Source organism: Mus musculus, chromosome 5 (genome assembly GCF_000001635.26).
Source record: "Mus musculus strain C57BL/6J chromosome 5, GRCm38.p6 C57BL/6J".
In the NCBI taxonomy this organism is placed as follows: Eukaryota; Metazoa; Chordata; class Mammalia; order Rodentia; family Muridae; genus Mus; species Mus musculus.
Window position 1 is genome coordinate 121,246,715 of NC_000071.6, and position 21,186 is coordinate 121,267,900.

General features: G+C 44.9%; 1 protein-coding gene across 12 annotated transcripts in view; it reads left to right on the forward strand.

Moving 5' to 3' along the window:
- The window catches only part of Hectd4 (HECT domain E3 ubiquitin protein ligase 4), a 149,065-nt gene that overhangs the window by 27,202 nt on the left and 100,677 nt on the right, over window positions 1-21,186 (forward strand). For 10 of the 12 annotated variants that reach the window (XM_006530351.4, XM_006530353.4, XM_006530352.4 and 7 more), the window contains exons 2-7: window positions 7,147-7,664; window positions 11,985-12,074; window positions 13,091-13,221; window positions 15,785-15,893; window positions 17,171-17,309; window positions 19,521-19,691. In XM_006530351.4, coding sequence (XP_006530414.1) covers window positions 7,147-7,664; window positions 11,985-12,074; window positions 13,091-13,221; window positions 15,785-15,893; window positions 17,171-17,309; window positions 19,521-19,691 — 1,158 coding nt within the window. Of the gene's footprint in view, window positions 1-119; window positions 140-4,459; window positions 4,592-7,146; window positions 7,665-11,984; window positions 12,075-13,090; window positions 13,222-15,784; window positions 15,894-17,170; window positions 17,310-19,520; window positions 19,692-21,186 lie in introns of those variants that run through there. The other 2 variants (XM_006530358.4, XM_011248204.3) reach the window with 2 other exon arrangements.

The following is a 21,186-nucleotide window of genomic DNA, read 5'->3' on the forward strand; positions in this document are numbered from 1 at the left end:
TGCTTTTTTTTTTTTTTTTTTGCAGTCCCATTTTATGTTTAAAGAAGTAGAGTCAGCTGTGGTGGCATACAATTTAATCCCAGCACTTGGGAGTGGAGGCAGGCAGATCTCTCATTTAGAGGCCAGCTTGGTCTATATGGTAAGTTCCAGGTTAGCCATGGCTCAAAAGTGACACCCTGGCTCAAAACAGCAAGGAAGGAGCAAGTCCTCACCCGTGTCTTCAGAACCCCTGTGGCCTCTACAGTTTAGCCTGCTTTCTTCCTTAGAGACACTGTTGAATTTTTTCCCCCTTTCTTCTTCTTCCTTGTGGTTTTATCATATTATACACAAACCCCTAAGTAATAGAGAGCTGGGTTTTGTGTGTTTTTGAGGTTTCATTGTATAATAGTCTGCCATGTGACATTGGGGCTGTTTTTTTGGCTTTTTAAAAAAATTATTTTTTTTTATGTATATGAGTACACTATACTTGTACAGTGAGCCTTCATGTAGTTGTTGGGAATTGAGCTTTTTTTGTTTTGTTTTAGATTTATTTGTTTATTTATTATATGTAAGTACACTGTAGCTGTCTTCAGACACATCAGAAGAGGGCATCAGATCTCATTACGGGTGGTTGTGAGCCATCATGTGGTTGCTGGGATTTGAACTCAGGACCTTTACAAGAGCTCTCAGTGTTCTTACACACTGAGCCATCTTGCCAGCCCCCTGTTTCTGGCTTCTTGTGTTATGAACCTTCCGTGTTGTGCACTTCTGTTATTTTTGCTGCTGTATGTTGTTTGCATGACTGAGGACAGCGTGCCTAAGCTCATCAGCAGTGGGGCTGTGGCTGCCCTGACTGCATGCATATGTGTTTCTGTGGGAAATCATTTAGGAGTAGTCAACTGCTCAGTGTTGCATGCTGAACAGTGACCCCTTAAGGCACAAGCCTTCAATCTCAGCTACTTGAAAGCGAGAGGCTGGAGGTTTGCAAGTTCAAGGGTTGCAGAGTAAGTTCAAGTCCAGCCTAGACAACTAGGTGAAATCACCACCACCACCATCATCATCACCATCATCATCATCAAATTACTTTATTGCAAAGACCTCTCAGGTTGGTTTTGAACTTGTAAATATAGCCAAGGTTGGCCTTAAACTCCTGATTCTCCTGCCTCCATCTCTCAAATGCAAGAATTATATATATGTCTCATTTATGCCAGGTTTCAAGGCCCTAACTTCAAATAAAAATATATAAAAAGGACTTGGGGGTACAGCTTGATAGCAGATTGCTGATCTGGCATGTGTGAGGTTCTAGGTTCCATCCTCAGTTTCTGAGTACTAGGGGAAAGACCCTGGACCTTGGAGCCTGTAACTATGTGTTTCTTTCTAAAGAAAACAGGAGACTTTGTAGCTGCAGTAGGCCTAGATACAATCAGGTGCACTTACAAGAGAGGCAGAGGGAGGCTCCCTGCCTGGATAACTAAGGCAGAGACTGGAGGAGTACAGCCACCAGCCCAGGAACGCTGGCTGGAAAGGAGGCTGCAAGAGGTAGCTGGCAGAGCTATAGATGTGAGCCCCAGGATAGTGATCTGGGACTCCAACCTGCAGACTGTACAAGAAGATCTATTAACATCTTAAACATTTGTGCTGACTTGTTAGAGCAGCTACAGGAAGTCAATGAGGTGCATTTTTTCCTTTTTAACCTTTTGTAACAGGGCTTTAATAATATGTAGCTCTGGCTCACCTGGAATTTGCTGTGTAGAACAGACTGGCCTTGAACTTCCAGAGGTCCACTTGCCTTCTGCCTCCCAAGTGCTATATCTTTTATATTTCATCAGTAGGATAGTTCACTAAACAATTCTGCAAGTCATACAAATCATTGTTGGTGTTGGATTTTTGGGGTAATGGCTCACTGTACAGACCAAGCTGTTCTGAGTCTTCAGGTGTGTGTCACTGTGTCTGATTTAAACTTACTTGATATGTGTCTGTCCTTATTGTTTTGGCAAAAATACTCTTTCTTCAGATGGGCTATTCTTTATTTCTTTTCCTCCCCTCCCCGCTTAGTACTAAGGATGGAACACAGGGTCTTGCTTTAGCTGAGTGCTCTGTCATTGAGCTGGACTCCTACCCCTGCACTAGTCCTTTCCCAAAGAAATATGCAAATGATCTGTATGCTGTGAAAAGATGTTCAATATCTTTAGTGGCCACAAAAATGTAGATTAAGCCATGGGAGATGCTAGTGCAGGTGCTAGCATGGCTCTGATGAGAAGAGGTGGAGATAGCAGAGTTAGCTGCTGTGTGGGGGAGTTGGGATCCTCACACACTGAGTGCAGTGTGAAATGGTGCAGCCATCTGAGATGTCTGTTTAGTAGGTCCTCCAGCAAATGGCAAGGTCTGTCCTAGTCTTAGGGTTTTAACATGGTAAATGAAAGCATGTCTACCCCACCTACACATGGATGCTCATGGCAGCATTCTTCATTAGTGCTACCATGCCATCTACTGATGAGAGAGTAAACAGACACGGGTGGGTCTGCACAGGATGATGGAGTGAGATCTGACGCATTGCACAGCATGGGCCTTGAAAACAAGGTGCTGAGGGAGACAGGCAGTGAGATGTCAGGAACAGGCGACTAAAGAGTAAAACAGACCTTTCCAGGGTTGGAGCATTTGGAAAGTGTGGCATGATTATATTAGGTACATGGTTTCTTGTGTGGAGAGGTGATGACAGTGGTCTACAGTGTGAATATACTAAACACCTCTTGAGGGAAAACAGTTAAAGTGGATGGATTTTACCATATGTCAGTGTATTACAGTATGTCTTTAATAAAGGTGTTACTAAAAAATTACCTAGAGAACCTTTTTCTTTTTTTAAAAGATATATTATTATACACAAGTACACTGTAGCTGTGTAGTAGCTATCTTTCAGACGTGCCAGAAGAGGGCATCAGATCTCATTACGGATGGTTGTGAGCCACCATGTGGTTGCTGGGATTTGAACTCAGGACCTTTGGAAGAGCAGTCAGTACTCCTACCTGCTGAGCCATCTCACCAGCCCTAGAGAACCCTAAATAGAGATTTCATGGTCCCCGGCTAGACCTTCTGACTGAGAAGCAGATCTTTCTGTGCCTGAGGCTTTTGTAAAACAGGTTCACACAAGGACTCTGAGGCAAACTGTGAACTGTTAGCTCCTTACTAACTTTCTGTTCCTGATCCAGGGCAGTAGAGGCTCTGACTTCCTCTTCTACACGATAGCTTTTACATTTCAGAGAAGCAGCACCCTCATCTCATTTCTTTTGCAGGCCCTGCGACCCCCACTTCTCTAAACATTTCTCCTGGGACATGTTTTCCATGTTAGTTGGTTCATCCCCTTCCACATACTCTCCCTAGTTTCTTAAAAGCATCTTAAAATATGGTGCTTGAAACTAAACAAGAGGGGCTGGAGAGATGACTCAGTATTTAAGAGTTCTGAGCTCTTCTAGAGGTCCTGAGTTCAATTCCCAGCAACCACGTGGTAGCTCACAACCATCTGCAATAGGATCTGATGCCTTTTTCTGGTGTGTCTGAAGACAGTCAATGTTCTTAACAGTTGAACTATCTCTCCAGCCCATAAGGTGGCATTTAATATCACAGATACCAGTTAGGTGAAGGCCCTTTTGGAAAATAGGAGCTGTTTAGAATGAGTTTGAATGAGCACGTTTCCAAGTGGGTGTGGAGCCATGCAGCTTAAGGGTTTGGTTCATTGGATTTAGTGATCCACCCTGAGTTTCAGCTTTCCCACTAGAGATGGGGTGCCACCCTTCCAATCACTGATCATTCATCTGGTTCACGGGTCTTTTCTGTCTTCTTTGAACTTCCAAATACAGTTCCATTTGGCATGATTACTATCTGCATACCATGAACAATGGTAGAAGAATCAATAAAATGGATTAAGAAGTCAATTTGTGAAGGTTCAAAACCTAAAACTACTTAAAAACTCATGTTTGCCAGTTGATCTTTGAACTCATGCCTGGTCCACCTGATGAGCTGATTTGGTTAATGTGCCACAGTGGGGACACAGTGTGTAAAATAATGGGGCTCGTCTCCCTGGTTGTAACCATCATTTCTTTCCAGAGACTACAGAACTGTGGTGTCGTTGATGGTGCACAGCACCCAGCATCTGTGATGTGTTTTTCTGTTTTACTTCCTACCCTTCATCCAAGCAGGAGCATAGTCAGTGGATGGCGAGGAGAACAGTGTGATGGTGCTGGAGACAACTCTGTCAGGTGTCAACTTCTGTCACTGGTGTTTGACTGTGAGACATTTAGAAGATTGGTTTTTATTATTAAAAAAAATCACCTCTAATCACCACTTTTAAAAAAAAACCTGTGTCTGTGACTCTGTGTGTATGTGTATGTTTGCTTGTGTGACTGGTTGTGTGTGTATCTGTGGTCATATATGTGTGTGGCTGTGTGTGTGTGTATCTGAGTTTGTGTCTGACTGCATGTATATATCTGTGTGTGTGTGTGTGTGTGTGTGTGTGTGTGTGAGTGTGTGAGAGTGTGAGTGTACATGCATGCAGTTGCTTACAGAGGTCCAAGAGAGTGAAACAGATTCTCCGGCGGCACTGGAGTTATGGGCAAGTGTGAGTTATCTGATGGGGATATTGGCCACCAAACCTGGGTCTTCACCGAGAGCAGTAACTACTCTTTCCTGCTGAGCCAGCTTTCTAGCCCAGCTTGTTTATTGTTTTGAGAAAAAGTCTTATGTAACTAGGTTGGCCACAATCTCACTGTGTAGCCAAGGGTCCCCTGGCTTCCTTCTGTACCCCAGGGCTGGGCTCACAGGTATTTATTACCACACCTGCATATGTACCTATTCTGACTTTAGCTATTGAATCTTGGTCAAATCAGATTTATCCCACAAAGAATATTTTCCTCCCTTCTATTAGATCCTTCAGAATAACTGTTATCTGAGTTTAAAAATCCATACTCATAAAATAATAAAATTGTATTAAAGCTGAGAGTTACTTTGGAAGTCACTTCCTTAACTGAGGTGACGGTAGCATTTACCACTAAAGTACTTAGTGACCATTATGATTAAGGGTGACAGGGAGCTTCCCTTTTCTTTAAATAGCTTTCTCTGTTTTAAAGAGAAAAATATTAATTTTCTAATGACATTTTGGTCAGGACCAGTGGTTCTATAGAAGGACCTGAGAGAAGTCATTCAGTGTTCGTAAGTACAAGAAGAGCGTGCCCTGAAGCTGATTTACCAAACCCTAAGGTTGCGAATCTGCAGGAAATGGCTTGGGGCCATGACCTTCAAACTGGAGGATCTGAGAGTGGACGGTGGCTGCAGTGGAGAGTGTTACTGCAGAGGTCACGGGCGGCTCTGGATGCCGCCAGGCCTTGTAATAAGCACAACTGCCACTGAAGTGCACAAACCATGCAATACCAGATTAATTATATCTTGTGGTTCGTGATTTCTTGCACACAGTTTGAGTCATGGATATACAATCCACATGTGTGCACTTTTACTGCTATACACTGTCATCTACTTAGGGTAACAGAAGTAACTAGTAAAACATTCAATACAGGCGTTTTCTTAACTCAGGAATCAAAATGTAATTGAGTACCATTAAATCCAGCAATTTATTCTTATTAGAAATCTACAACATTAAAAAAGAAATCTATAATATTGTTTCTGAAATACATGAATAAGCATGAAAGAATCTATAGTTAACTCCAAAATATAAATAAATATATATGAGGTTTGACATAAATAATAATATCTAATAGCAATATAAGCTCAAAATTTAATATTTAATATAAGTAATAAATATAAGACTATATAGTATGTTGTATATTTATCTAAAAGTTCAATGGGTCTGGAGAGATTGCTCAGTAGTTAAGAGCACTGACTGCTCTTCCAGAGGACCTGGGTTTGATTTCTAGCAACCACATGGAGGCTCACACCTTTCTGTCACTGCAAATTTATACCGGTAAGCTAGAGCGGCTGGACCAGCCCTGGGAAAAGTTGGGTGGCAGAGGCTTTGAGAAAAGCAAAGAAATTTCTGTATCCTGGATTTTGTACCATGTTCCCTCCTTCCTCTTTCTGGCCCTGACCTCATCATCCTGCCCCAGTCACCTCTGGGTGCTGAGATTATTAACCTGGACTGCTGACTGTCTTGGGGACTCTGTTATATCTGGTCTCTGTGCGTGCATGCATGCATGCATGCATGTATACATGTATATGTGTATTTGGTGCTGAGGATTGTACCAAAGCAGGTTCAGCATGCACTCTACTAGTGAGCCATCCTCTTGCTGCTCTATTCTGGATTTTAAAAGGAGCAAACAGAAAAGCCTGGCGCAGGGGCATCTCCATCAGTGAAGGACTAACTTACTGTTCATGCTTCCTGTTTGGTTGGAATGGAAATGCATGCATGCACACACACACACACACACACACACACACACACACACACACACATCTATTTATCTGTCTGTCTGTCTATCTATTTTCAAAACAGGGTTTCTCTGTGTAGCCCTGGCTGTCCTGGAACTCACTCTGTAGACCAGGCTGGCTTTAAACTCAGAGAGATCTGTCTGCCTCTGCCTCCTGAATGCTGGGATTAAAGGTGTGAGTTACTACTGCCTGGATGGAATGGAAATACTTTTGATGTGATTATTTTTACTTTTAGAACTATTTCTGATTTGCTTTTCTTCATGTGTTGTTTATGTTGTGTGTGTTAGGGGCTGAGGTTGACATCAGTGTCTTTTTTTATTGCTTTCAACTTTACATTGAGATGGGGTTCCTAGTTGAACCCAGAGCTTGGTATTTAGCTGGCATAGCTAGCCAGCTTGCCCCAGGACTGCTCTGTATTTGCTTCCCAAGCACTGTAGGATTACAGGTGGGCTGCCATGCCTTCCTAGTGTTTAGGAGGAAGGTGGAGGCCCTCTCTCGGGTTCTCACACAGACAGGGCAAGCACTTCATCCACTGAGCTGTTTCCTTAGCCCCTTGTTTTCTCTTGAGAAGGGTGTCCCTCTGTAGCCCAGGCTATGGAGAGCTGGAGTTAAAGGTGTGAGCCACATGCCCAGCACTGTGGGTTCTTTGTAGCGTCTACTGAGCATATTTGCTTCCATGATGTCTCTGGGGAAGGCAGTACATAACCACTTCTCTATTATTATTTTTTTTTTTAGATTTTAACATTCGAGACCAAGAACCCAACAGAATTAGCAGAACGTTTGCGCTCTGTTTGTGGGAACCAGAGCAATGCCTATGCCCGCCTGCTGGAATACCGCCTGAATGCCTTGCGTGGACTATGGAATGCCCAGCGCCAGCTGGCCCTGGAGGAGCAACATGAAAGGGAAGGCTCAGGTGACGAAGAGACCTTGGCCCTGCTCAAGCGCCAGGGCTTGTTGCAGCAGCCTGAACAAGCCCCCTTCACGTCCCGGGTGGGCCTCCTGTTGGTCTTCCCCCTTATTCAGTCCCAGAGTAGAACAGACCCTTCCCTCTGTAACATAACTGCTGAGGTGCTATTAAACTGCCTGCGAGACTGTCAGCCTTTGAGCTTGACCAAGGAGCCTGCTGATTGTCTCAATGGGATAGAAACCTTGCTGTGCTCTTGGCTAGAGGAGACCTCGGACACAGGCCGACACATCCCACACAAGCAGAAGGAGAACGCTGCTGCTGCCCTGGTGGCTTTGGCGTGTGCCAGGTAAGGAGGATGACACAACACGCCACCTGGCGACCCTGTACTTCTGCATTTGCACCAGGTGTATTTCTTGGTACCTCAGCATGCACTTCTATCTGTGTTGAAAGTCACAGCCTCAGTCATACATGTCCAGGTTTTGGTGTGCTGCTCTGCTGTAATGACAGCCTGGAGTAGTAGCCTTGCCTGTAGCTGATGGCTCTCAGGTAGCCCATCTTCATCCTCAGCAGAGGGTGCAATATCTGCATTTCCTCAAGGAGAAGGAAAATGTTGTAGAGACGTTCTTTTTTCTTTCTTTTCTTTTCTTTTTTTATATGATTGTCAATAAAGCATGTCAGCAAATTTCAGGATTGAGTTCTCACCTGGTCACAAGACTAAGTGTATTTCTGGACTCCTGTTTTATATATTCTTAATATTTTACATTTATTTAGTGTGTGTGTGTGTGTGTGTGTGTGTGTGGGTGTGGGTGCATGCATTTGACATAGTGTCAATGTGGAGGTCAGAGGGCAACTTTCGGATGCAGTTCTGGAGATGGAATTTGGGACATCAGGATGGTGGGGAGCAGCATCCCCTGCTTGCCTGCTGAACTATCGCAGCTGGGCCCCGCTTTAACTGGATGGTGTCTCTGTGTATGTAAAGATGTAGCCTGTGGTCCTCTGTGCTGATGTGACTGATACACTGTCACAAGGAAATATGCTTGGATGCTTGGAGTTGTTCCCTCCCCACTGAGGGCGATCTTACTGTGGGGTGATCTTCAGGCTGGTCTGCAGCTAGACGCTCTCTTGCCCAGTCATCTCTTGCATATGAGGAGGAAGTTCCCTGCCCTCGCCTCTTGCTGAGGGAAATTTCTAGGAACCGTTACAACCGTGGCCTGCCTATTCTTGCAAAAGGATTTCTCTTTCTCGCCTCACAATTGACCTTTAGTTGACTGAATGCCTGCTGTCTACCTATCTAAGTATCTATTTAATTATTATTTTGGTTTTTCAAGACAGGGTTTCTCTGTGTATCCATGGCTGCCCTGAAACTCTGTAGACCAGGCTGTCCTTGAAATCAGAGATCCACCTGCCTCTGTTTCCTGAGTGCTGGGATTAAAGGCGTGCGCCATCACTGCCCGGTTCTCCAGTTATTTTCTTTTTAAAAGGCAGGGTAGCATCATCCTACACTGTCAGCTTCTTTGCCTGAAGCAAACCATTAGAGGTTAGTCTCTGTTCCTGAAGATTATAGCTGACTTTGCAAACTCTGACATGAGCTTTACTCTAGAGCCACTGGCTGATACAGGAATGAGACTGTCTGTAAAGGCTTCAGAGCAGATTGATTGATGTTTCTGCATATGCAAAAAGCAATTTGTACCTTGGATAGATTTATTATCAATGTAAAAGTTCCATTTTGAGAAAATTCCCACTTAGTACGACCTTTAGGCAGGATGTTGGGAATAATCAACCCTTTCGTTTTGAGCATTTCAACACTGGATGATTAAACTCACTTTTAAATTATAAGTCAGAATTTATCCTAATCACAGATAGTTATTAAAATTGTTGTGTGCATTTGAGATTCCTAATTCTCTTTGGCACAAATGTGGAATTAATATTTCTCCTCTTCCACCTCAGCCTTCTTCTCCTCCTCCCGCTTCTTCTTTTTCCTCCTCTTCCTCCTCCTCTCCCTCCTCTTCTATTAGGCCTGCTTACAGGAGCATGAGTGAAGGGTTATTTATATGGGCATCTTACCAAAGGCTCAATCACTGAAGAAAATGTTTTCCTTTCCACAGCAACCATTAACTGCCTATAGGTCCTCAGAAAGGGTGAAGCCTCCTCAGCCCCTCTCCCCTCCATGAGGAGGATGGCTCAGTCTTGTGTAGGTCTCACACAGGCAGGCAGCCAGCAGCTGCTCTGACTGTCATGTTACCAGACGGCACTGTCCCACAGCTCTCCATTCCTTCCCAGCCTGTCTTTGTGCCCTTTTACCAAGATGTTCCCTGAGCCTTGGAGGAGTAACATAGATGTCCCATTTAGGGCTGAGCAGCCAACAGTCACTTTTTCTCAGTACTGTACCCAGTTATAGTGTGTAACTGATATCCAATGCAGAGTGAAGCTTTTCTGACCAAAGTTGACAGCAGCATTAAGCTATGAAGATGAACATAAATATTTACAAGACAATTTGGTGGGCACAACTTATCCATAACAACCAACCATAGCACATATCCCACGAGGACCTGTTGTCCTCCCAGCCACAGGCCTTTGATCAGGTTTGTTGTAGTGAGTGTGACTCCCCTCCCCCTCCCTCTCCAGCAGTTATGCCATTATTGCACCAGTGAGGACCATCCTGCCTGGCAGGTGAGTAGGGTGTGCTTAGGCTTCACAGCTGGATGGGACTGTTGATGGCTTTTCCCCCCAGCAGCCCACCTGGTACTGCCAGCACTGTGAAAGCTAGCCAGCAGTGAGGACACTTCCAGTTTCTCCTGCATTTGGGGGAGAGAGTGTGTGTGTGTCTCCCTATGTAAGCCAGGGACGTCAGGGAAGGAGACCATGCTTGTCCCATCTCAGCTTTGTTCCCAGCATTAGCCTCCATGCCTGACTTACAGGTGATCCTTGTCTACCATCTCTGCGTGTAGAGCCGTGCTCACTCTTAGGCTGTGAAGATTCAGGTCTATAATTTTACAGAGCTAGCAGTTGCCTGGCCCAGGGATGATTCATTCCATAAACTCTTCAGGTCCACTGACAGGCATTCTCTTCCATGCTCAAGACACTTGTGAGCAGGCAGGGAGATATACATAAGAGTGAGTCGGGTGGTCTCATACATGGATCAGAACGTTTCAGAGAGAGAAATCCGCAGGGAGAGAAAGGGCAGGACGGATGGGTGTTTTCTAAAAATGCTTTTAGATTTATTTACTTTATGTGTATAGCTATTTTGCCTGCATGATTGTCTGTATGCCACCTCTGTGCCTGGTTCCTGCAGAGACCAGAAGACAGCAATGGATTCCCTGGGACTGGAGTTAACAATGGTTGTAAGCCATCATGTGGGTGCTGAACCCAGGCCCCCTGCAAGAGCAGGAAGTGCTCTTAACTCCTGAGCCATCTCTCAGGCCTAAGGCAGATGTTTTGGTAGACAGTGGCTGAGAGGAGGTGGGGAAGGATTGACAGGGTGCCTAGCATTTAAACTGTGGATTGAGTGATGGAAAAGAACTAGCACAAGAGCCAGCAGCACAGCATCCCACAGAAGAGCAGCAGCAAGTGGCAAAGAAGCAGGGTCATTGGACTGTAATGGAAGGCAGAAGACACAGGAGATGAAGTTGGTCTAGCCCAGGTCATACATGGGTTGAGAACCATTGAAGGGTTTTACATAATCCTCTTAAAAATGTGACTAAAACCAGCAGGTTAGACTGCTGTACAGTTAGTGGCTCTGCATTCTCCAGGTGATGGTGGTGTCATCCTTGTGTGTCTTGGTGCTCTCCCAGGGCACGGTGCCTGTTCAGCAGATGAAGGAAGGAAAATTGACAAGACTTAGGTGACAGGACAGTTGTGCAGTTGTGAATGGGAGTGCCCTGCTTCACCGCCAGCTGCCCTGGCTGCAGGTGGCGCCTTTAGACTGCGCTGCCTCCCTGCCTTGCCCTGTTCTTTGAGCCAAGGAGCAAATTAAAAAGAAGCCTGAGGCCTACGTGGTCTCCTGTTAGGCACTCCGTTTCTGTTGAGGTTTATGCACATGATACCCTCCAATTAAGGTCTAGCTAAGAGAAGAAGGCAGCAAGCAGAACCAGCTCATCACATCCAGACGGTCATTAGTCCGGGCAGGTGCTGTTGGTTACCTGGAGTGATGCCGGGTAGGCCTTGTGCATCTTGAAAGCACCTTCTTTTCAGTCCTACTTAGCCCCTAGACTCCCCAGAGCCTCTAGCTTTGTGAACGATGAGGACATCGGTGTGCAGTGAGCCCTGCGTGTGAGATGCCGTGTGAAGTGGATGAACGTAACCACGTCACAGATCAGTTTGGCCACAGCGTTAGATGAGATCCTCTTCCATGGGGATCAGGTGGTACGGGACGGAGACTGTCAGTACGCAACCCTCCCTGGTGCTCGGTGCTTGAGCCTGGTGCTTTTCACTTTGTGCCTCTGCAGCTGTGAGGAGAGCATTTCCACAGTTGGAATTGTGTGGGCCTACTCCCATCCTACCAGAGCCAGTGTTGTGGTGACCATGCTGAATTGTGCAGTTTCTGACCTATAACAGCAGATAGGCCTGTCTTGGAGCCTTGCTCTATGGTTAATAAAATCAACCCTGGCTGCCTGCTTACTTGGTTTTCAGTGTGGGTGGCTTTTCCATCCCTTCCTTTTCTCTCTAGGGGGTCACTGAAGACCTTTGTCCACACAGTTCACCTGCTGCAGAGACAGACTGAGCTGGGCTCCCTGCCTGTCGCCGATGTTTTATATAGGTAAGTTGTCCCTTACCTATTAAACAACTCGTTTCTCTAAACAAGAGTGCATAGAGGCTCTTAGGGACAAACAGATTATTAAATCTTACCAATTAATAATTCATAGTTTTGACTAGATATAGAATCATAGCTAACTGTTGAAGGATGTGAAAGTGTTCCTTGAGTGTTCTTTTCATTTTTTAATTTAAAAAAAGACCTAGTAGTCTGTAATGAATTCTTACTGTAATATGAGATGACAGTGTGTTCAGTAGAGAAGAAATTGAAATCACTCATGATCTCACTATCCAGGAAGAGGCCCTAACACAGGACCTTCTTTATCCCTCATACACATTTATCTATTTAGTAAAGCATATATTTAGGCGGGGATGTAAGATCAGGTGTGGTGGCTATTGTTCATTCTAGCCCTCGGGAGATAGGGGCAGATTGATCAGGGAGTTCAAGGCTAGCATGGGCTACATGAGGCAATAGTACTAAAATGTAAAGCCAAAAAATTTAAGTAAATAGAAATAGAATGAGTATATATATATATATATATATGTATATATATATATATATATATATATATATATACAGAGATAAATTTAAAAATTTAAGCATGTTTTTATTTGCTTGTTTGTTTGCCTGGGTGTGGGTATGCACACATGGTGTAGAGTGTGTGTGGAAGAGAGCTACTTACAGGACTCAGTTCTTCCCTTCTCATCATGCTGTGTCAGGGTCTCTTTTGCCTCTGCACACACACTCCAGGCTGCCTGACCACTCTGATCTCCGTGTGCAAGTGCTGGGGTAGAGAGGTGTATGTCGCCACACGGCATTTGCACAGGTCCCAGGCTTCCAGAGCTGATGCTTTTGTGCACTGCGCTGTCTCCCTGGCCCAGCACTTTATAATTATTGCCTTGTAATTTTTCACTAAAATACACTGTAAATACCATCATTTGTGTTTGTTCTCTGACCTGCTAAGTAGACTTTTAGTTCCTGGAATGAACATGCTCAGGTCTTTGTAATTCACCCCTTCACAGGTTGCTGCTTTTGGAAGGGGGACCTGGATCCCCATCCTGTTTGCTTGGGGGCAAACACATAGTATCTTGGGGATATGAGGACATGCTGCCAGCACCAGACAGCAACACTGGCTCCAGCTCTGAAAACAAAGGTAACACAAGGGCTTTGCCCTGGGATTGAAGCTGGGCTGTGAGAAGAGTGGTTTCAAATCACTGAGGCAAACCTTTTAGTGCAGCCCCTTGTTCCTCTCTGCGAAAAGCTGAAGATCCTTGCACAGTGTGCTCATTGTTTGCTTGGTCAGTGCAAGTCTAAAGGCTGACATTCAGGGAGACAAGCCGAGGGACAGGCTTACTGGGACCCTAGCAGGGTGACATGGCTTACTTCACTTGGTTCCTGGCTGTTTGAGAGGTGCAGTGGACATTTGTAAGAGGGTCAGACTTGCCCCGATGCCATTTCTTCTTCCTCTTTTTTTTTTTTTTTTTTTTTTTTTTTGAGACAAGGTTTCTCTGTGTAGCCCTGGCTGTCCTGGAACTCAGTATGTAGACCAGGCTGGCCTCGAACTCAGAAATCCGCCTACCTCTGCCTCCCAAGTGCTGGGATTAACTGTGCTCATTTATGATCCCTCTGTTCTAAAACAAAAGAAGGCTCAAGGAAGCTTGAACTGTCAAGTCCCTTACACAATGTAGGCACTGTTGGGATATTTTTATATAGTTTTGTAGGGTTATATGCCAGTTTTTTTTTATATGAACTCAGCAAAAATGGCAGACGCTCTCTTAAGTAACTGACTTGCCAGACTTTTCAGGTGACTAGGGCCGCTGCATTGGCGTGGAAACTGTTTAGATCAGCACCCGTGCTCATCAGTTCTGCTCAACACTAGGTACTGCCTCCCCTCTGGGCAGCACAGCATTGCTTCCAAACTGGTCTGTCACTGGGATTGGCCATCAGTTATTATAATGACCTTACTTACAATAACATTAAAATTTAGAATGTCGCCGGGCGTGGTGGTGCACGCCTTTAATCCCAGCACTCGGGAGGCAGAGGCAGGCGGATTTCTGAGTTCGAGGCCAGCCTGGTCTACAGAGCGAGTTCCAGGACAGCCAGGGCTACACAGAGAAACCCTGTCTCGAAAAACAAAAAACAAACAAACAAAGAAACAAAAAACCTTAGAATGTCATCATCTGTTACATAACTGATAAAGTAGGACTAAGAAAAGAAAACTCCCTAAAGATTCAGAGCCTGTCCAGCACACCTCTCTTCATTCCCAGCCCTGTATGAGACTCCTTCCCGGTCAGCCTCACGGCTGCTCACTGGCTCGAGGCCTGGAGCCATTTTCTGAGCCCTTCTGGAGAGGCCTAGGAGGAGGAGGTGCAAGGAAGGCTCTCTCCCTCCCTGACAGGGTTGCTGAAGAGCATGCCACCTGCTGGGCCCAGGTAGTGCTCAAGTGGGGAACCAATAGGGCAGGTAGGAGATATAATTGCTTTTCTTAAAGGAGGTGGCCGGGCTGTGGTGGCGCATGCCTTTAATCCCAGCACTTGGGGCGTGGGGGGAGGGGGCAGAGGCAGGTGGATTTCTGAGTTCGAGGCCAGCCTGGTCTACAGAGTGAGTTCCAGGACAACCAGGGCTACACAGAGAAACCTTGTCCTGAAAAGACCAAAAAAGAAAAAAAGAATGAAAGAAAGAAAGGAGGTGGCTGGGGAGATGGCTCAGTAGGTACAGGTGCTTGCTGCCACATCTGACACTTGACATTGGTCCTCAGGTCCCACATGGAAGGAGAGAACAGAGCCTGCATGTTGTCCTCAGACCTACACACACACACACACACACACACACGCACATGCACACACACTAGATTAACACACTAGATTAATAGATAAATGTAATAAGGTATAAAAGGAGGTCATGCTTTCCTGCTATTCTCTCCAAATAGAAATGATGAACCCAAAGAACATGACTTTATTTAGTTCCACATTTGTTGTTAATATAACAACATAATTCCATTTCCATTAGGGAACATTGGCTTGGCACCAAACAGCATCTTAGGTGCATTGCTGTGTGATCTGAGCTAGCCGCAGCTTAGCCCTTGAGGTACATGTTATTACCCTCATCTTAGAGATGAAGAGACTGCGGTTCAGAGAGGCCCCCAGTCCCGCAGTGAATGCCTGGTTCCCAAGAGCCCTTCTTACTAAGTGCTTGTTCTCAGTCATGTCAGGTCAGTTAGGGTTGTAAACTTGATGCAGGCCTGTTGCTTTGCTTTTTGCAAAAGAGAAGAAAAATCATTTGGCAGGTGGACCAAGTGGCCTGCCAGTAACCATCTGTCTTTAGTCCTTGAAACCAATCCCAATTGCCACATGCTTTTTTCTGTTAGATTTTGGGGTTCAAGCCATCTACTGCAGAAGTAACATTAAGATTGTTTTTTTTTTTAAAGATTTATTTATTTATTGTATGTAAGTACACTGTAGCTGTCTTCAGACACACCAGAAGAGAGCGTCAGATCTTGTTATGGATGGTTGTGAGCCACCATGTGGTTGCTGGGACTTGAACACTGGACCTTTGGAAGAGCAGTCGGGTACTCTTACCCACTGAGCCATCTCACCAGCCCAAGATTGTTTTTAAATTAGGAATTCATGTCAGTTAATTCCTCAGGCTTTTTTTTTTTTTTTTAATTAAAAAACCATTTTTTATCGCCTCATTCATTCTGTTGGGACTGCTTTCAGATGCTGACTTGGGCCGCTGTCTCACCGCAGATGGGCATTACCTGTACACTACCAACTCAGCCGGAAGAGGAGTGAGCAAGCTGGGCTCTGGACTGCATGGCACGCTCAGGTCAGTGGTGGGGCTTGCCCAGTGAGGCTCCGACTCTGCTCCAACAGTCAGCAAAGGAGGCACCAGCCAGTGTCCTGATCCCTTATGCTAGTGATCAAGTAGCAAGACTGAGCCTACAGACAGGTTCCTCGTCCCCACTCTGTAAGACCTCTCCAGCTTTGCTCTCACTGAGGCACCTGCTCACCTGGCCGGAAGTTCCTCATAGGGACCAGCTTTTTAAAGAGGGCTTTTACTTAATACAAAACTGACTTATTTTACTTTCTGTGCATGGATGCTTTACCCACCCCTGAGTATGTGTATGCACAGCAAATGTGAGGAGCTTAGTGCCTGTGGAGTCAGAATACAGTGTCAGATTCCCTGGAGCTGAGCTGCCACGTGGGTGCTGGGACTGGAATCTAGGTCCTCAGCAAGAAGCACTTTTAACTGTTGAGCCATCTCTGCAGCCTAAGATTTTTATTTTTAATGTGTGTGTGTGTACACATGCACATTAGTGCAGTATCCATGGGCCTGGCATCCCTGAAGTTGGGAGTTACAGGTAGTTGTGAGCTACCATATAGGTGTTTTGCAAGGGCAGGGAACATTCTTAACTGATGAGCCATCTCTACCCTCTATCCCATCACTCCCTGCTTCTTCAAGTCAGGGTAGCCCTGGCTGTACTGGAGATTGTTTTGTAGAGCAGGTGGCCTCCAAGTCAGAGATCCTCCTGCCTCTGCTAGAATTAAAGGTCTGTACCACACCACTGGTCTTCCTTTTTTCTTTCTGGTTTCATCATAGCCCAGGCTGAGCACAAACTGTCTGTGTAGTCAAGGGTAGCACTGAGCTCACATTCTTCCTGCCTTTACTTGCTGGGCTCTGGGATTGCAGTCTAAAAGGTTTTCTTATAAGATGATGCCATGACTTTGTGTTGATAAATGGACATATTTCTGGTTAAATCATCTTTGTACTTGGATTTGACATTAGACTAGCGATAATTTTCAGTTAATAGATAAGATCTGTGAATTCTGTCAAGCCATCCTTGAGATGTTTTTATAGTTGAGATATATTTTGTCAGTCAGACCTTTTCTCTGATTCGTTTCCCTCCTTCCTCCATCATTATGGGGAATTAAATGTTTGCTGTAGTTTGTCAGTTCTGAAGTTAATATAAATTATGTTCCTTCTCATTTAGCTATTTTGCCCAGTTAATTGTTGTAAAGAATTAGGTGAGAAATGTTTGTATTTGTGAAGGCCTGTGTAGTGTTGCAGCCTGAGATTCCACTCGTGTCTCTTGTGTCTTCCAGAGGGTTTGTGTACTGTCGCAATGAGGAGCTAGAGCCAGGGTGGGTGGCGTACGGCAATGGCCACCTACTCCATCGGCCTGTGTCTTTTGACAATAAACCTCACTCCCTTTTCCAGGTCATAGACCAGAACACCCTGCAGGTGAGTATGGGATACTCATAGCCAGCTCTTCTCCCGCATGGCCCCTTTCTGTTGGTATCCTTCAGGGGTTTCCCAGGCGATTTGACTGAATATGCTGTTTAATTTGTCTTAACATTTCTTTATTTGTTCTTTCTTTATTTCTACTTGAATAAATTTGTTTTTTTTTTGCTTTGTTTTTAAGAATTCTTTCTTATTTTATGTTTATAAGTACACTGTAGCTGTCTTCAGACACACCAGAAGAGGGTATCGGATCCTGTTACAGATGGTTGTGAGCCACCACGTGGTTGCTGGGAATTGAACTCAGGACCTCTGGAAGAGCAGTCAGTGCTCTTAACCACTGAGCCATCTCTCTATCCCTATTTAAACTATTTTTATATCTATTTTTATTATTACATTTATTTATCTATTCATTCATTTTGGGGGAAGACACTTGCTTCTGGGGGGTCCATCTTTTTCCATCCTGTAGGTCCTGGGGATAGAACTCAGATAGTCAGGCTTGGTACCAAGTGGATTTAGCCACAGGGCTGGTTAGGTTGACATCTTGCCATCTTGTCCATGAGTGTTCTTAATTTTTTTAAAAATTTATTTATTTAAAATTTTTATTATATATGTGTGTGCATGTCTGTGTAAATGCATACCATCTGAGCATAGGTGCCTATAAGGCCTGAAGAGGGCATCATATCCTCTGGAGCTAGAGTTACAGGTGGTTCTGAGCCACCTAGCACAGCAGTTGTATGAGTGTGGTCACTTACGCCACAGTTGATGTGTCCTGATTAGAGGAAGTGGCTTTTCTCCCGCTCTGAGACCTGAAGCTCAAAGTCAGGTGGTTAGATTCCACTGTTCTCTCTGAGCCAGCTGCCCACATGCCCAGACCTGGGTTTAGGCCCAGTTGGCCTCAGGTTCACTGTGAAGGTGAGGATGACTTTGAACTCTGAGACTTCTGCTAGGATCACAGATCTGGTACCCCACCAGTGAGCAAGTGTAGTTTGCTCTTGTTTTTGGGTCTTACTACATATGTAGCCAGAGCAGTGGCTGAGCCAAAGAAAGGAATGACTGAGAACTGTCTTCCATGTGCCCTGGAGGCGGCAGTATGCTGCGCTAATGGCTTTTATTTGGGTTTTTCATCTTTTCTTTTTTTTCTATTTTCTTTTTAAAAATCTGGTCCGTGCCTTTATTGGTTGTCATTTCCTCTTATATTAAATGCCAGTGTCTGGCAACAGGCATCAGGGTGCTGGTGCTGGGAGCACTTCATGCTACAGGCAGTGTGTACAGATTAAAGAGAGTAGGTCTGAAGTGTGTGTGTGTGTGTGTGTGTCTGTGTGTGTGTTCATGGAACAATCTTCTTGCCTTAGCCTTTTTTTTTTTTTAAAGATTTATTTATTTAATATACAGTGTAGTACACTGTACTGTCTTCAGACACACCAGAAGAGGGCATCAGATCCCATTACAGAGGGTTGTGAGCCACCATGTGGTTGCTGGGAATTGAACTCAGGACCTCTGGAAGAGGAGTCAGTGCTCTTAACCGCTGAGCCATCTCTCCAGCCCTTGCCTTAGCTTTTTAAGTTGCTGGATTAACAGGAGTGTGCCACCACATGTGGCTTAAATATATTCTTCCCCCAAGACAATCCCATGTCTGGCCTTGAACACACTGTATAGCCACAGATGAGCTTAAATTTCTGGTCCTACCTTCATGCTTTTGGTGCTGGGATTACAAGCATGTACTCCATGCCTGTTTTTAAAATCTAATTCTCAATGTTGGAATATCCATGTAGAGCAGATTTAAAGAACGTAGTAAATATTTTTTTATCACAGTATAACTTGAGTTAATGTCCATTTTCCTTTATTGTTTGGCTGTTGATGTTTATTTTACAGTCTATTTTATGAACTTTTATGTTCCATATAATTTTATGTGTTATTCTTAGATATAAATAACAGTTTTATTCTGATAAGGAACCTAATGAATTTTCCTTTTCGACTTTAAAGTGTCAGTGAGATGACACATCAAATTAGAATTTTTTTTGTCCTGTGCTAGGCATACTCATGCACTGGGGAAGCAGAGGCAGGTGGATTTCTGTGAGTTCAAAAGCCAACTGGGTCTACAGAGTGAGTTCCCAGATAGCCACATCTCTCTTGAAAAAAACCAAACTGAACAAACAAACAAACAAAAAGAATCTCTGCATCCCTCTAATGAAGGGCCTTTTTCCTAATCAGGTGTGCCAGACAGTGCCCATGCCCGCCAGCCCCCTTCCTGTGGGCAGCACCATGAGCACTGTGCACCTTTCCTCAGATGGCACTTACTTCTACTGGATCTGGTCCCCTGCCAGTTTAAATGAGAAAACCCCAAAGGGACACTCTGTCTTCATGGACATTTTTGAACTTGTGGTAAGTTTGAATTCATTGTGTATCACTGCAGAAGTGTATCTGTTTGCTTTCCTTTCAGGTCTATATACAAAGAACCTGCCACTTAAAGTACCCGTTGTGCTCAGTCTCCTCAGCACCGCTTTCCTCTTGCAGCCCTTGGAGGCTGCTGCTTTAGGGCTGTGTGGGGTCAGTGCAGTCTAGCTTTTTGAAGGCTCATCTTGCATGAGAGGAGGTAACCTTACTGCATGCATTGCAGTGGATGGTCTTAGCAGAAATGTGTGTGGGTATAACTGAAATATCAAGACGACCCTCCAGACAGAAGTGAGCGCCTGGGAAGTTGCAGTTGGAGCTATGAGGAGACAGTGGATGTCAGCTGAGTACTCACTGAGCCAATAGTGTTCTACCCTGCGGGTGGAACATAGTGATGGCCACGGGAGGTTGGGCTGCTGATCCAGTGGAGCTTGAGTCCTGGCGCAGGGCAGTTGAGCAGATAGGGTGACGGTAGTGGAGAAATAAAAGATTACCCATAAGCAACTGAGAAGATAAGTGATGATTTCAGGCCGTGAGGGAACCAGTGTAGTTTGCCAGATAAAGAACTTGGCAAAGCCAGGTGTGATGGCTTCCAGAAGGCTGGGACCAGAGGAGTGTCTATTTGAGGCCAGCCTGTGCTACATAATGAGCTTAAGGATGACTTGTGCTGCACAGCAAGGCAATGACTAAAAGAGGAAGAAAGAAGAGGGGCCTGGAGAGATGGCTCAGTGGTTGAGAGCACTGCCTGCTCCTCCCAGTACCTACATGGCAGCTCATAAACATTTGTGACTCCAGTTCCAGGGGATCCAGTGCCCTCATCTGGCCTCCATGGGCACTGCACAGACATGGTGCATAGACATACATGCAAGCGAAACACAAGAGATTTCAGAATAAATTAGTTAGATTAAAAGATATCTGACACAAGAATAGAAAATGCCCACACCATGGTACGTTACTGTGAAATTTTAGATTACTTAGAATAAAGTGAGAATTCTGAAGTGTCTAGAAATAAAACATACACACATAAAGGTGGGTGAGGAATTAAGAAAAAAATAGCCTAGTTAGTAGGTTTCTTGGTGCAAAAGTAGAGATGTGTTTTCATAACCCATAGGAAAATGATTCTCCAAGTGTGAAGACAACACACGGCTGTTCTTAGGTATCTGGCCGGATGGAGGGGATGTGACAGCTCAAATAGCCTTGCTGCGGCAGGAAGCAGATGCAGGAGAGGGGTCTGCTTCAGGTTGAAAGGAGGCCTTTGAATCATTTGGGGTCCTACTCAAACAAGTCACCCGAGGACTTTGTGACTTCATTTCGTTCCTTCCACTGGGACTCACTTGGCAGCACCTACACCTGCCGAGGCATCTTGCAGCTTCTGCCTTAGACTCTTGATCTTCCTGACTTGAGTGCTGAGATTAAGAGCTGAGCCACCAGGCCTGGCTGGCTCCTTTCTTCCTTCTTCCCTTTCTTTTTTTTCTTTGAGACGGGG